General features: G+C 36.4%; 1 protein-coding gene across 1 annotated transcript in view; it reads right to left on the reverse strand.

The window, feature by feature from the left end:
* The window catches only part of Drep2 (DNA fragmentation factor-related protein 2), a 351128-nt gene that overhangs the window by 320503 nt on the left and 15634 nt on the right, over positions 1 to 14991 (reverse strand). Inside the window, exon 2 of the mRNA XM_090391520.1 lies at positions 3966 to 4073. Within this exon, the coding sequence (XP_090247646.1) occupies positions 3966 to 3968 (3 nt within the window). The 5' untranslated portion in view covers positions 3969 to 4073. The remainder of the gene's footprint in view (positions 1 to 3965; positions 4074 to 14991) is intronic.

Genomic DNA, 14991 nt, shown 5'->3' on the forward strand with positions numbered 1-14991 from the left:
TCGCATTTGTAACAAAATCCGGTAACAGTGGGACTAGTATAAGTAATTGCAGTGTGCAACACAAGACTAAAGTCCTAATACGGTGCCATCTAAGTTAAAAAATAAAATAAAAATAAATAATAAATAAATAAATATTAATTTGGTCTTAGGATGACTGTCTCCCAAATCTTTGGTAGATTTATACAGCCATACTTGTTAAGGTTTGGAGTATGTTTTAAGGCTTCTGTTAATTTCAGGAACAACCTCTGACTTGTAGAAGCTTCTGTGAAGTACTTTTGTTTTTTTCCAAGATATATTTCGCTATGGTAAGTCGGTTCTCTGCCAATGGTCTTAGGATGACTGTTGGGAGACAGTCATCCTAAGACCAAATTAATATTTATATATTTTTTTTATTTTTTCAAAACTTTGGACTACTATATTTTTTTTCAAAACTTTGGACTACTGTTTTTTTTTTTATTTTTTTTTTTATTTTTATTTTTAAACTTAGATGGCTCTGTATTAGGACTTTAGTCTTGTGTTGCATGCTGTAATTACTTATACTAGCCCCACTGTTACACCAGATTGTGGTTGTCTTGCATTTGTAACAAACTCTGTTTGCGTGCTCTGAAGATGCTGGATATAACATCAGCAAAGTATTAGCTTTTAAGTTAATAAATAGTTATTTTCTTATCAATCTGTGTTTGAATCAATACCGTTTAAATCCAATTCAACATAATTGGTACATTATTATACAATTTTTATGCAAATTCCTGATTATTCTATTACTGTAATTTTTTTTTTTAACAATTGGGAATGTACTGACCATCTTTTGTTCTATAGACACTATATTGGTGCAATTGATTATTTTATTGTAATTTTATTTTTTTTCATTATTATCATACTAAGGATATCTATGATATATGGGTGAAAATTTTACAGCTAACATACTTAAAATTAAGTTTCCACCTTTAAGTTTCTTTTTGCAAATTCCAGGGATAGCCAGTTGTCTTTGTTCTCTTCCCTCATACTACCATATAAAAATCTCCCCATGTGTTAATCTGATGATAATCCTTCAACAGCTTAAATGTCTCAATCATATCCCCTTGTCTTCTATTCATCAAACTCTACAGTTCACATACCCTCAGTATATCCTCATAACCAATATTGTACAGTTCTGATATCATTTTTGTTATCCATCTTTTCACCCCAAGGCCACTTCATCTTCTTCAAATCCTGGTGACCAGATCTGAGCACAGAAATTCAAATATGGTCTGATCAAAGCTTTATATAATGGGCTCACTGCTCTTTTATCCCTTGTTATCAACGTACTCCTCAATACTGCAGCAATTCTCTGAGTTTTTGTACAGAACCGTTGCAATATGTCCTCTGAACAACATTCTTATTTTGTTTCTTTCTCCACTTCTTCCAGTATTATTCCACCAAATGTGCATGAAGCATCTGTGGATCTCAAATTTCAAATCCTTACATTTAGTTGCATTAAACTGACATCTCCATTCATTTGAAAACCTTTGCAACTTATTCAAATCATCCTGAAGCATCAAATCATCAGAATTATTACTAATAACCCACCCAGATTCACATAATCTGCAAACAACTGCATATCTCCCTGTGTTCCCATACAATATCATTGACATAAATACTGAATAGTAATATTACCAGTATTGAACCCTGTAATTGCTTAACAAAATTTTGAAAGAATTCTTAGTAAATGAATAAAATCTGTTCCTGCTAGAGTCTCAGCATGACTTGCATCTATACAGAATGGATGGGGAAGATGATGCATATTGCAAATAACCACACCGAGTTGAGAGGTGAAAAGAAACTAACTGGAAAAAAAAAAAAAAAAAAAAAAACATCAGATTAATAAATAAAATGTAATTATTGTATGCCCACACTTCATAGATTTTCCAACTGTTGTATAAAAAAATAGTTATCACTTTAAGAACTAGAATTTTCATAAAAGAAAAGCTAATTTTCCAACGTATAATAATAAACATTCATCCCACAAAATGCATTGATTACCCTAATATTGGAATGGATTCTCCTTCTTCTGACATGCGCAGAAGTGTCGAAGGGTCTCACATCTGTGGGCGTATGGTATATACATATTATTTGTTGATAGCACAAATCAACATGGCTCAATTATGACGATATTTTCAAATATTGTCAAAATGTATACAGAAAATATCAATATTTTCTGCCTTGTAAATTAAAATAATACTGTGCTTGGTAATTTAAACAATATACAGTAATATCTCGATTAACACTCAGGATGCATTCTTAGAAGACAAAGTGCTAAACGAAACAGCATTAATCAGGGTCATTTTAACACATAGTAAATAGGGATATCGAACGACACCAAGAATAAACTTTAAGTTAATTTAAGTCCCATCTCATAAACATTAAAAACTAGTTTGGGAGGATAACTTCCTCTTTCAATTACGGCTCTTAAAGTTGATGGAAAGGCTGAAGCAGCTTCAGTATCTGCACTCGCCGCTTCTCCGGTGATCCGAATGCTGTAAAGGTTGCTGCTTTATTTTAAATCTATTGAACCAAACTCTGTAAGCTGCAAAGTTTTCACTCGTATCCTCTTTGTTTTTGAATATGATTTACAATTACTTCTGGCCTTTTCCATGATTAATGCCTGACTTAATGACATGTTGCATTCGGTTTCATCATCAATCCAAATGGAAAAACGTTTCTCCATTTCCTCTAAAACACTGCAGAAGATATTGTGGTTGCTGAACACTTAATTTTGTCCTTGTTTTCTAAAATTGTTCACATAGTAAAAGTAGACTTGACGTTCACCTTTTTCTAATCGCCTCAGCACATGCATTTTAATGCCGAGATAAATGCTTTTCCATATCAATTTTGTTTTGTTTTAACCTTTCGCTGATTGGTTCGGGTTTGAGAATAATCGTATTATATACAAATCAGGAGAAATACAGTGATAAATTGAATCAGCATAAATATAGTGCTTTTTTTAGGCTTCGAGTAGAACCACATTATATCAAATCGTGGAATATTTAGTGCTTTTTTTTAGGGTTCGAGATAATAGAGGATGTTTGGTTTTGAGCAGAGGGTTTATAAAATTAATGTTTATGAAAACTTCAACTCTCAGATTAAGAAGAAAATAACTCAGTCTTAATAGTAGCTATGCACAATTTCTTCAGTGAATAAAATGTGCAAGCCAGAAAAAAAAGCAGCGAGTTCGTCCTTCTTTGTAAATGAATAAAAATATTATTTCAAAACAGGATGAAACATAACTTCTAGTTAGGTATAGTTTCTGGGAAAATTCCCATGCTACTCTTCTTAAACACTATTATTAATTATTATAATAACGGCTATTATAGCCTGTTTTTGTTTAGGAGTGTCCCTTATTTTAAATACATTGAACTTACAGTCTTGACATAGCCCTACACTCATTCTGAAAAAGTTCCGATGATGGTCAGTCGACCGAAACGGTCTGCACCCCGTTAACCCCCTCCCCTGCCTCAGTTTCCACATAAATAAACCCTTCCCCTTCTCTCCTTCCCCTCCCCACAAAATGCGCCCCTAAACACAATAATATCTATATATATATTTATATATATATTATTAATACATAACCCGGGTTTCCAAATTTATTTTCCCACATCAAAACACACCCCCACGCTCCTTTCCTCCCCCCCCTTTTATAAACAACCTTAAGCAGGATCATGAAATTGGAAGACATCCTGGAATCAAAACAAGGTATGTACAAAATTTTTCCACCTCTTTTTCCACTCCTAAACAAAAACAGGCTATAATAGCCGTTATTATAATCATAACTTCTAGAACTATAATAAAGGTAAAAAAATAAAATAAAAAATATTAAAAAAAAGTCATTTCTTCTAACTTAGATATTTATTATAAAATAAATATTCTAACTTTTACTGAATAATGACCAATATCAACCCAAAAGGAATATGTAAGAAAATACTTACCATATCCACCCTTCACATAAATGTCAGTGGATAGAATGAGTCCATTTGTTCACTATTAAGAAACTTCAACAGGTACCTCCTGGTCACCGTGAGCAGCTTTAAGGTGATCTAGAAATAAATTTTATAAGAAACAAGATGCACTAACTGTCTAGAAGTATGAACACCCAGAATAAGGTTTAAAATGATTATGTGCTAGTTGAGTGAGACCTCTCATATTGAGTCAACTAACTCCAGAGGTTTATTATCAATAATAATGAGGATAAACTGAAAACTCCCTTTGCCAATATGTTTTTTTTTTTTTTTAAATTTTGTGTGGTTATGAATGTGTGTCAGAATAAACATATGCAAGATGCATGTGTTTTTTTATAATTATTTCCAACAAGTGATGACACTACACTGCCAGTTGCTGTTTTTCAAACATAAGTCTAGCCATTTGATCTCATTGTTTCTGTTATCCAGCATGCTATCACCTTGTTGCTATGTGGTGAGGGAGTATACTTATCCTATTGAACCAATGTCATGTCAGCTTCAAGATTCTGATATTTTATGAAACATATCAGAATCTGATTCTGATATTTATGAAAGTTTCAACTGCCAAAACAACCTAGATTAGGTTCTTCATATTTCCTCAGCCTTAAAGTCTATGTCTTAACTCAAACCTTAGCTAAAGGTCCCTAGATCACACCAAGAGACTTGATGAAACATACTCTATACTTTAGACGCCCTGACTAATGTACATTTTTATTATATTTCCATTAATTCATTTATTTCTCAAACCTTGAAAACTACATTCTCTTAATCTATCCTCATATGCATAAATCCATAAGAAAGTTATAATTTTGTTTACATCACATGCTGAATCTTTTCAACTGTCTCCCATTTCCTTGGAACCAATGTGACTACATCCATGTACAGTAATCCAGACATGGTCTTATGAAAGTTTTGTAAAGTGGGAGAATAAAAAGCACCACTGTAGTGCAATTGGAGGAATGATAGTATGTCAGTGGCACACTCAGGATTTAATCTGGGGGGGGGGGGAGTTTGAGCAGACGATTTGAAAATACACACTACACATCGCAAATGCAAATAGACCTGTAGCTAAGGTTTAACTCAAACCTTGGTCAGATGATGATGGTGCTGGTTAGCTGTATGAATCTTTGAACTCCTTGGAAGTAACACGTGATGATAATAATAATAGCATAACCTCCTTATCCCTACATGTTTTCTCTTTAACAGTATTATCCAATGCAATAACCCCAAGTCTCTATCCTCATTGACTACCTCCAACAAATTCCCATTAATATAATATTCTGCTTGTAATATCCTCTGTACAAAACTTTACACTTGGCAACACCGAACTGACATTCACTGTCATCTGCCCACATGTTCTTCATAATCTATTTAAATCAGCCTGCAGGAATTCTGTATACATTCCTTCGCTTAGCATCATAAGCAATAACGGAATACCAAACTCATGCTCCTCCCAATATCACCAATATGCATGTTAAACAACGATGGTCCAAGAACCCAGTGGTAGACCACTGGTCATTCTCATACTCATCACCACCATACATCATTTTCTAATACCTGTCAGTCAGTCGCTCTCTAATCCATGTCACAAATTTATTTTGCAAACTCATCCTTTTGAATTTGTATACAACCTCCACAAGCATTGTGATTTATACACTCTCTTTATTCAACTCTGCTATCTATTAAGGCAGTGGTTCCCAAAGTGTGCGGTGCAACACCCTGGGGAGTCATGGCTTCCTCACAGGGGGCGCCACAATTACAAAATTTGCATAATTTTATTTCCTTTTTCAATTCAATGTGATAGGACGTGACATCTAGCAGACCTGGTGTAAACCAGTAACTCACTTAGTAATAACTGTTTGCAGACACCTCTACAAATGGTTACTAGATGGCGCTCTACAATAATTAAGTTTCTCAATTGTTTTAGTAGTTTCTCAAACTTTCTTGGTACTTTGTGTTCCTATATAAATAGCTGTCGGTTTCGTGCAGTCTTAGTGTTGAATTAGTTTTTGGAGATTGTATCAACTGAATATTGTTGTGATTTAGTCAAGTGAAGTTTTTGAAGTATTTGTTCTCGTACGTATTTTTAAAAATGGATCGGTTTTTACTAAACAGTAATAAGCGTTGTGAGAGAAAATAAAGAGGGCACGCCGTCAAATAGTGGCAAGAGTGTGAAGAAGCATAAATATCGAAAACACGATGACAGTTATTTGGACTTTGGTTTTACATCAACAGAAGTCAATGGTGAAGGGAGGCCGCAGTGTGTACTGTGTATGACAGTTTGGCACCAGAGTGCATGTTACCATGTAAGTTGAAATGCCATTTAGAAACCAATCATCCCAGCATGGTTAGTACATCTCGTGACTACTTTACCAGAAAGTTAAGAGTTAAATCAACAAAAGGGTAGTTTTTATAATAGGCATCAATACTAAGCAATGCTTTGCTAGCATCTTACAAGGTGGCACATAGAATAGCAAAATATAAGAAGCCTCATCAACCAGCTGCTGTAGACATGGTCAACATTATGATCAGTGAGTCTGCTGGGAAGCTGCTTTTCAAAAGTGCCTTTGTCCAATAATACCATCAGTTGCAGAATACAGCACATAGCAGAGGACCTCAATGATCAATTAATTGAAAAAATAAAAGGGAAGGAATTTGGGTTGGTTGGATGAGGCCACAGATAATAATAATGATGCTCACTTGATTTGCTATGTACAGTTTATAGATGGTAATAACATTGTAGAAGACCTTCTCTTTTGTAAAAGTATCGCTGCTGGTTCTAAGGCTCAAGACTTGTTCAAGATCTTTGATACATTTATATCCAAAAATAATTTGAAGTGGACTAAGTGAGTTGATGTCTGTACTGATGGTGCTTGTTCTATGTCCAGCTGTTATGGAGGATTGCAGGCACTTATTCGAAGCAAAGACCCTGATGCACTGTGGACTCACTGCGTTATTCACAGGGAAGCACGCGCGTCAAAATATCTGAGTCCTAGATTGAATCAGGTCTTAGAATATGTAGTGAATGTAGTAAACTTTATAAAAATTCGGCCGTTGAAGGCAAGGTTTTTCCAAAAACTATGTGAGGATATGGGATCCGAGCACGTCTTTTTTTTGTACTACAGCACTTCATGATGGCTCTCTCGTGGTAATGTTTTGTCTCGTACGTTTAAACTTGAGAGTGACCACAAGTATACCAAAAATTTTGCGAATGAAGATTTTTTGGTAAAACTAGCATACTTATGTGATATTTTTGAAAAGGTGAATGCTCTGAATCTCTCCCTGCACCCTGCAAGGATGCAACATGCACCTTTTAAAGTCGATTGAGAAAATTTCAGCTTTTATAAAAAAACTAAAACTATGGAAAAGAAAAATGAATGAAGATGAAGGCAAAGAATGTTTCCCCTTGTTGCAACAGTTTTTGACCTCCAATGGAGTTGATTTCTCTCGAGGTATGAAATCCATTTTTGAAGAACCCTTATTACAGCTTATCACCTGGTTTGAGAAATATTTTCAAAATGATAATATTGATAAATTTGCATGGATTCAAGATCCATTTAATGCCAGTGCTCCATCTGAATTTACTGCTGCAGAAGAAGAGAATCTTATTGAGTTGTCTTGCGACAATACGTTGAAAACAAAATTTAGCAGCATGGAATTAACTGAATTTTGGATATCAGTAAAAGATAAATATCCCCTTCCGAGTGAAAAAGCTCAGAGAATTTTAATTCCATTTGCGACTTCTTATTTGTGCGAAGCTGGATTTTCGGTGGTCGCTGTGATAAAAACTAAGCATCGCGCAAAAATCAATGCGAAAAGCAAAGGAAATGTGGGTGTCTGTGTCCAGTTTGATTCCAAGATTTGAGAAAATGTGCAGTGATCAACAGGCTCATCCATCCCACTAATGATAATTAGTTGAATTGGTTCAATTACTTTTTTTTGTGATCTTAAATACGTTTTATTTATTTTTACCTAACCTTTTTTTACCTTTAATTAAAAAAATTATTCACTATTTCAGAAAGTGTACTTGTTAGAATTTGCCACGGGCGCCTTTGGGAAAATCTGGATTCAGCAAGGGTGCCAAGAATCGAAAAAGTTTGAGAACCACTGTATTAAAGACGTGAGCAGATTGCTGAAGCCAGCCTACCTTTAACTAAACCATGCAACAAGAGAATCCATCTACCTGTCTTTGAATGCAATTCTTAACCAGCTTTTCCAATACCTATCTTAACTAGTCTATAATTTGTTGCAGTCTTGATTCACCTCTGTATAAGAAAATTATCTTGCTCGCCTTACTCAATGGAAATCCTGCATGTGCTGAAATTCAAAATGAAAAACCAGGTCAGGGGCACTACTGAAATTTTGCACAATTCCTTCAGTACCTGTGCCAATATCCCATCTGGTTCTAAATGCTATATTTCAGTCAAGCTCTTGTAACAGCTTTAATACTTCTAATTCATCTACCTCTATTCTTTCATTCAGTTCTTTTCTAGCATCCAAGAAGCTAATGAGTCTGTGTGGAGTATGCATCTTACTAAAGCAAGCACTAACTCAGGTATTTCTTGTATATTTGATACTTTTCTGCAATTCACAATAGCTATGGTTATTATTTCATATTCAATTTCCTTTTACTTGATACACAGTAATAAAATTCATGAACAAAAATTATAGCCTGTTTGGTTAACTTCTTTGAAAGGCAATCACTCTCCCAGCATCTTCTTTGCAGCACTTATCATTGGATCCACAATATCTTTTCTTCATGTGGTTCTTGCTTTAAATTTTAATGATTTGAAAGGAGATAAATTTGATATGAGAGAGGACTTAAAGAAATTATTAGAGGTCATCATCATCAAATTCCTGACATGTACCCTCAAGGGGTGCACAGGATATGATAGTACTACATGAAAAATTTACATCATTACTAACTTCCTATCTACAATTTTCCTCCAAATCAGTCTACTACCTGTCAAGACTCCAATATTATCATTACCAGATCTTACATTTCTATCATCTGCTGTACCTTATCAATCCACCTATATCTTGGTCTTCCTCTGGGTCGTTTTCCTGCCAACGTAGCAGAGAACACTTGTTTTGCTAATCTTTCCTTGCCCATTGTTTAAGTGACCATACCATCTGAGATTAGCTCTGCTAACGCATTCCTGGATGTTAACAATGTCAAAGTTCTTTCCTAATATCCTCGTTTTTAATATGATATTGCCATTGATGCCTCTAATCTTTCTCAGGACTCTTATATCTGCAGTATCTAGTCTTTGGTCAAGTATTTTACTTCTGACCCAGCTCTCAGATCCATAAGTTAAAACTGGTTTGAACACTGTCTTGTATACAGCTAATTTAGTGTTCCGACTAATTTCTCTCATATTCCATATGAATTTATTCAATTGACTTCCTACCATACCAGCTTTGTTGATTGTGTTGTCTATTTCCATATTTAATTTACCATCTTCACTAAAAATCGTGCCCAAGTAGCTGAAATGTTTTACTTGTTCCCCGTTTGCAACACAGTTGACATTTTCAACAATTCTACGTATTTTCATTGCCTTTGTCTTTTTAATGCTGACCTTCATACCATATCTATTACAACAATTATTTAACTTAGTCAGGGAATCTTGCAAACTTGTCACGGATTTATTTAGAAGTATAACATCGTCCGCATAAAGCAAAGAGCTGACATTAACATCTCCAATTCTGATATCATGTTTAATACCACTTTCCTTCATAATGTGATCCATATAGATAATGAATAACAGAGGGCATAATGTACACCCTTGTCTCCCACCAGATTTAACATTAAACCATCTTCCTGTACATCCTTCAATTCTAACTGCCGACTTACAACTCAAATACAGACTAAGCATTGCTTGATATAATGCCCCATTCACACCATATAACTGTAGCATATTGAATACCTTCTCTCTTGGCACCTTGTCATATGCCTTTTCCAGATCGACAAAATTTAAATTAGATCTTTGTTATATTCCCATGCTTTCTCGACTATTTGTTGTAAAGTGAAGATCTGATACTGACAGCCTCTATTTGGCCTGAATCCAGCTTGTTCTTCACCAAGCTTTTCTTCCACAATTCTTCTCAACCGTTTCTCAAGTATACTTGCATTGATCTTGCCAGGAACACTCAGTAGGAAAATATCTCTGTAATTCTCACATTCAGTTTTATTTCCCTTTTTATATATGGGCACTATTAGAGCTCTACTCCAATCATCAGGAATTCGTCCCTCTGTCCAGGCTTTCTGAACTATGCAGTGCAGCCACTGTAAGACTTTTATACATTTCCTTTCCACATTTCAAGCCTTTAATGGCTTTTTCTACTTCAAGTATGGATATGTATTCTGACCGTATACCTGTTGAGTGTTTTTTACCCCTGTACTATCACTGCATGTTTCATTTAGCAATTTTTCGAAGTAATTACTCCATACTTCAAAGATATCTTTTTCTACTGTTTTCATGTCACCTTTATCATCTCTAACTCCTTTTACAGCACTCTTTCCTCCATTCCTAAGCTTCTTCAACAACCTCCAGAATATTTTGCCACCTTCTTGATATTTATTTTCTATATTCTTGCCAAAGTCCTCCCATGACTTTTGTTTAGCAAGTTTTACACAGTATTTCACTTTCTTACATCTGTCTCTGTATTCTCTAAGAGCAAAAACTGACTTATTTGCCAGGAACTTTTGATATGATTTCTTCTATTCCTTCACAGCCTCTTTAACTTCCTGTGTCCACCATGGAGTCCTGATTTTTCTATTCTTGCAGATAACCTCACCACATGCCTTGCTGGCTGAATCAATCATGGTTTCTTCAAGGGTTGCCACTGAATCTGCAAGGTTTGGTTCCTGTTCTCAAACTCTTTCATTTTTTCTTCAATAACCTTTGGACATGTTAGTCTACAGTTCACATCTGAGAGCTGCTCAACTTTTATTCGCTTTAAAACTTTCTTACATGATAAAATTGAATTTCAATATGAAATTCAATTTTATCATGCTCAAGACTAAATAGTGATCGCTTCCAATTTCAAATCCTCTGTACACTCTGGTGCTCTGCCCGAGGGAGAAAACATCACTATCAACAATAACATAGTCAATGAGACTTTTCTTATTCCTTGCCTCTTCTCTCCATGTGAATTTGTGCACATTTTTATGTTGGAACATGGTGTTAGTAATAACCAGTCCATGTCCTGAGCAGAAATCCAACAGGTATTTGCCATTATTATTAGCTTTGCTCTTTTCTCCAAATTTTCCCAAAATATTTTTGTATGCCTCACAATCATTTCCTACTCTGCTATTTAGATCCCCAACAAGAAACAAGTTTTCCTTTTTCATTGGTGTCAGTTGCTTTTTCTAAAGCATCAAAAAATTCCTCCACTTCTACCTTAGTAGAACCTTCTGTGGGACCATAGGCACAAATAAGTCTCATTGTCCAGTTCCCCATTCTCATATTTGCCCACATCACTCTACTTGAGACTGCCTGCCATTCAAGAAGATTAGCCTTGTATTTTGTGTTGAATACTATGGCTACTCCTTTTTCTTGATTGTCATTGCCTGAATATAACATTTTGTATTTATTGCTCAGAAAGATCTCACCAGTTTTTGTCTTTTTTTGTTTCAGTTATCCCTATTATGTCAATCTGGTACTTATCTAATTTCTCAACTAGCTCCATTTCTTTGCCATTCAGGCTTCTTATGTTGAGAGTACCAATCTTTAACTCTGGTGATGTTGAGTTGGGGTGTGCTTTCAGATTTGTTCCAGTAGCTGATTTTTCGCTGTTCGCCCTGGTTCCCTGGCGAAAACTGCGGGGGGGTGGGGGCTTGTTTAACTGGGCGACGCCCCAGCCAGCATTAAATTTTGTCATGTTGTACCATCATTTTTTATTTTGGTTTAACCAATAAGAATATAATTTGGTCGGCTAAATCCCAAATTGCCAGCCCATCCTCGTTCGTTCAGTATCCAGTTAGATACCCAACAGGGTGCATCACGAGAAGTTGAAGATTGGACATTAGATCAGAAGCCCTGTTCGGTTCTCCGCATTCCTTTAAAGGCTTATGTGGCGGTCTCCTCTCAGTTATACAGCTTTGACCCTTAAGCACCCCATTTATTAGAGGTAGCGAAAGAAAAGAGTGACAGAGTAAGGATAGTGACCACGGTATGACAGAGAGGAGTTTAGAAGGAGGGCCATAAGCGCAAATGACTTTATGCGCTGGTTATGCAGATGGTGTGGTGTGGAGTTTGTGGACATGTGGAGTGAGTTTAATGGGCGAAAGGATTTGTACAAGATGGATGGCTTACATTTGAATGGATTTGGTGTGCAAAGACTGGAAAAAGTGTTGCTGAGTGAAGTGAGAGTGGATGTGCAAAATCAGGGAAACTAGAACTATTAAGGAGGGGAGGAAGTGGATATACAGACATCGGTGAGTCAGTTGAGTGTAAGAATGTATATAATGAGCCCGAGCTAGTACGAAGGACAGGAAATCAGAAGGGGTGGGACAAATGGACCAGTCTGTATACTGATGCCAGGAGTATTAGGAACAAGATGGAAGAATTTTTGGCCTTCGTTGGCTCTTCCTGGCCACAGGTTATTGGCATTAGTGAAAATGGCTGACAGAAGATGATATAGTTATTGGGATAAAATGTGTAAGGTATAGTGTGTTCAGGAGGGGACAGGGAGAGAATAAAATGGGGGGAGTAGTGTTACTGATGATAGCTGATGAACTACAGCCAAGGGAGAATAGAAGTTGTATTGCAGGATAGTGAAAAGAGTTCATTTGAGGCTATTTGGTGTGAGATTGAGGCTAGCAGAACAAAATATACAATTGGGTGCTGCTATAGAGGTGATGGAATAGATGATGGAGATAGTATGCATAAGCAAATAGAAGAAATGAGTAACATCCTTCCACTCATAAGCAAATAGAAGAAATGAGTGGAAGGAGGGTAATTATTATGGGGGATTTCAACTATGGTAACATTGATGGGAAGGAGGAATGGACACATGTGAGGAAGGAACTGGATTTTATTCAGTTACTAAGGGATTACTATCTGAAACAGCATGTAATGGAAAATACTAGGGGTTCAAGAGTGCTTGAACTAGTAATAGCATCTGAGAATTTGACTGTAATGAATATGACCATGTTGCCACCTATTGGTGAGAGTGATCATAGGGTCTTGACCTGGGAGGTGGCTAAATGTGTGAAATTTTCGATTAAGACAGGGTACATGTGGAATTACCGTGCTGGCAAGTATGACAAGCTTAGGAGATTGCTTGCTTCAGTGCCATGGCATGTAAAACTGCAAGATGTTGATAGGGCATGGAAAGAGGTCAAGGAGCATTTGCAGGAGGTTATGGCTTACTGTATACTTAGAGTCTGAATAGTAAATCACGTAGGGGTTAAATGGATGAATAACATCATTAAACTTGAATTGCAAAAAAAAAACAACTGTGGAAGGAATTTAAGGAGAAAGGTGACCTGTAGGCACATGACCAGTATAAAGCACAAGCCAGAAGGGTAACAAGTGTGGTTAGAAAAGCAAAACAGATTATCAAAGGAAATTAGGCATGTAAGCTAAAGTGAATCCCAAACAGTTCTTTCAATATGCTGCAAGTAAAAGAAAAAATGTATATGGCAGAATGATTTTAAGGAATACCGATGGTATGGAGGTCACTGAATCAGTTGATATAGTGGAATTACTGAGTGAGCCCTTTGCAAGAGCATATCATCCAGGTGGTGCCATTGAAGGAATGAAGGAACCATTACTTTATATAGAAATTGTGGTGAATGAAGTGGAGGTGAATAGTCTATTACAGAACCATAATGTGACTACATCTGTGGGATTGGTTGGTATACCAGCTCGTATCGTATATGAAGCGGCTAAAGAATTGTCAGTGCCCTTGACCATATTGTTTAATGTGAGTCTCGGGTCTGGTTTAGTCCCAAAGGGGTGGAAAGAGGGGAAAATTGTTCCACTGCATAAAGGAGGATCCAAGACTACTGTTGCAAATTACCGACTGATCAACATATCAGGAATCATTGTCAAGGTCTTAAAGAAAGTAGTCAGGGGAAAAATACAGGAATGGATTGATGAAAATGAGATACTGTATGTGGGACAGCATGGTTTTGTAAAGGGTAGATCATACCTCAGTAAGTTGCTCAGGTTTTATAAAACACTGACGGCTGAACTGGATAAGGATAAAGGGTTTACAGTGATACTGCTGGACCTGACTAAGGCCTTTGACAGGTTACCACATGGAATTCTAATCCACAAACTGCAACATATGGGAATGGATATAGGGTTGGTGAGATGGATAGGAGGGTGGTTGATGGAGATACCAGACAGTAGTTTACTCAGGAGTAGAGTCCAAAAGACAGCCTAGGACTAGTGGTGTGCCGCAGGGGGTTCTGTTCTTGGACTACTACTGTTCAATTTGTTCATTAACAATATAGGAAAGGATCTGAGAGGAACTGTTCATTTGTTTGCTGATGATGCAAAGTTGGGTAGAGCAATAGTGAGTGCACAGGATGTCAAAATTTTGCAGGATGATTTGGAGGACTGGGCTAAAGAGAATGGATGTCAATTTAATGTGGCAAAATGTAAGGTTATGCATTTTGGGGTGAAAAGATTAGCAGTAGTCTATCACATTTGTGGAACTGTACTCCAGGAGATTGATGAGGCCAGGGACTTGGGAGTGTTGGTGGATAGGGAGTTGAAATTTAGGGGGCACATTGCAAAAGTGGCTAAATCAGCTCATCAAATCACTTGGATGCTGAAGAATACTTTGACGAGCAGAGATAAGCAAGTTATTGTTACTCTGTATTGAGCCTTGATAAGACTGCATCTCGACTACTGTGCCCAGATCTGGTCACCTAGGTTTCTTCTTGATGGGGAGGAGGTTGAGAGGATCCAGAGGCGAGTGACCAAGATGATAGCAGGTCTATGGAATGAACCTTATGAAAACAGGTTGAAGATTTGTG

The sequence above is a fragment of the Typopeltis vanoorti genome, chromosome 4, assembly GCF_054136105.1.
Source record: "Typopeltis vanoorti isolate ZY-2024b chromosome 4, IOZ_Tvanoo_1.0, whole genome shotgun sequence".
Taxonomy (NCBI): Eukaryota; Metazoa; Arthropoda; class Arachnida; order Uropygi; family Thelyphonidae; genus Typopeltis; species Typopeltis vanoorti.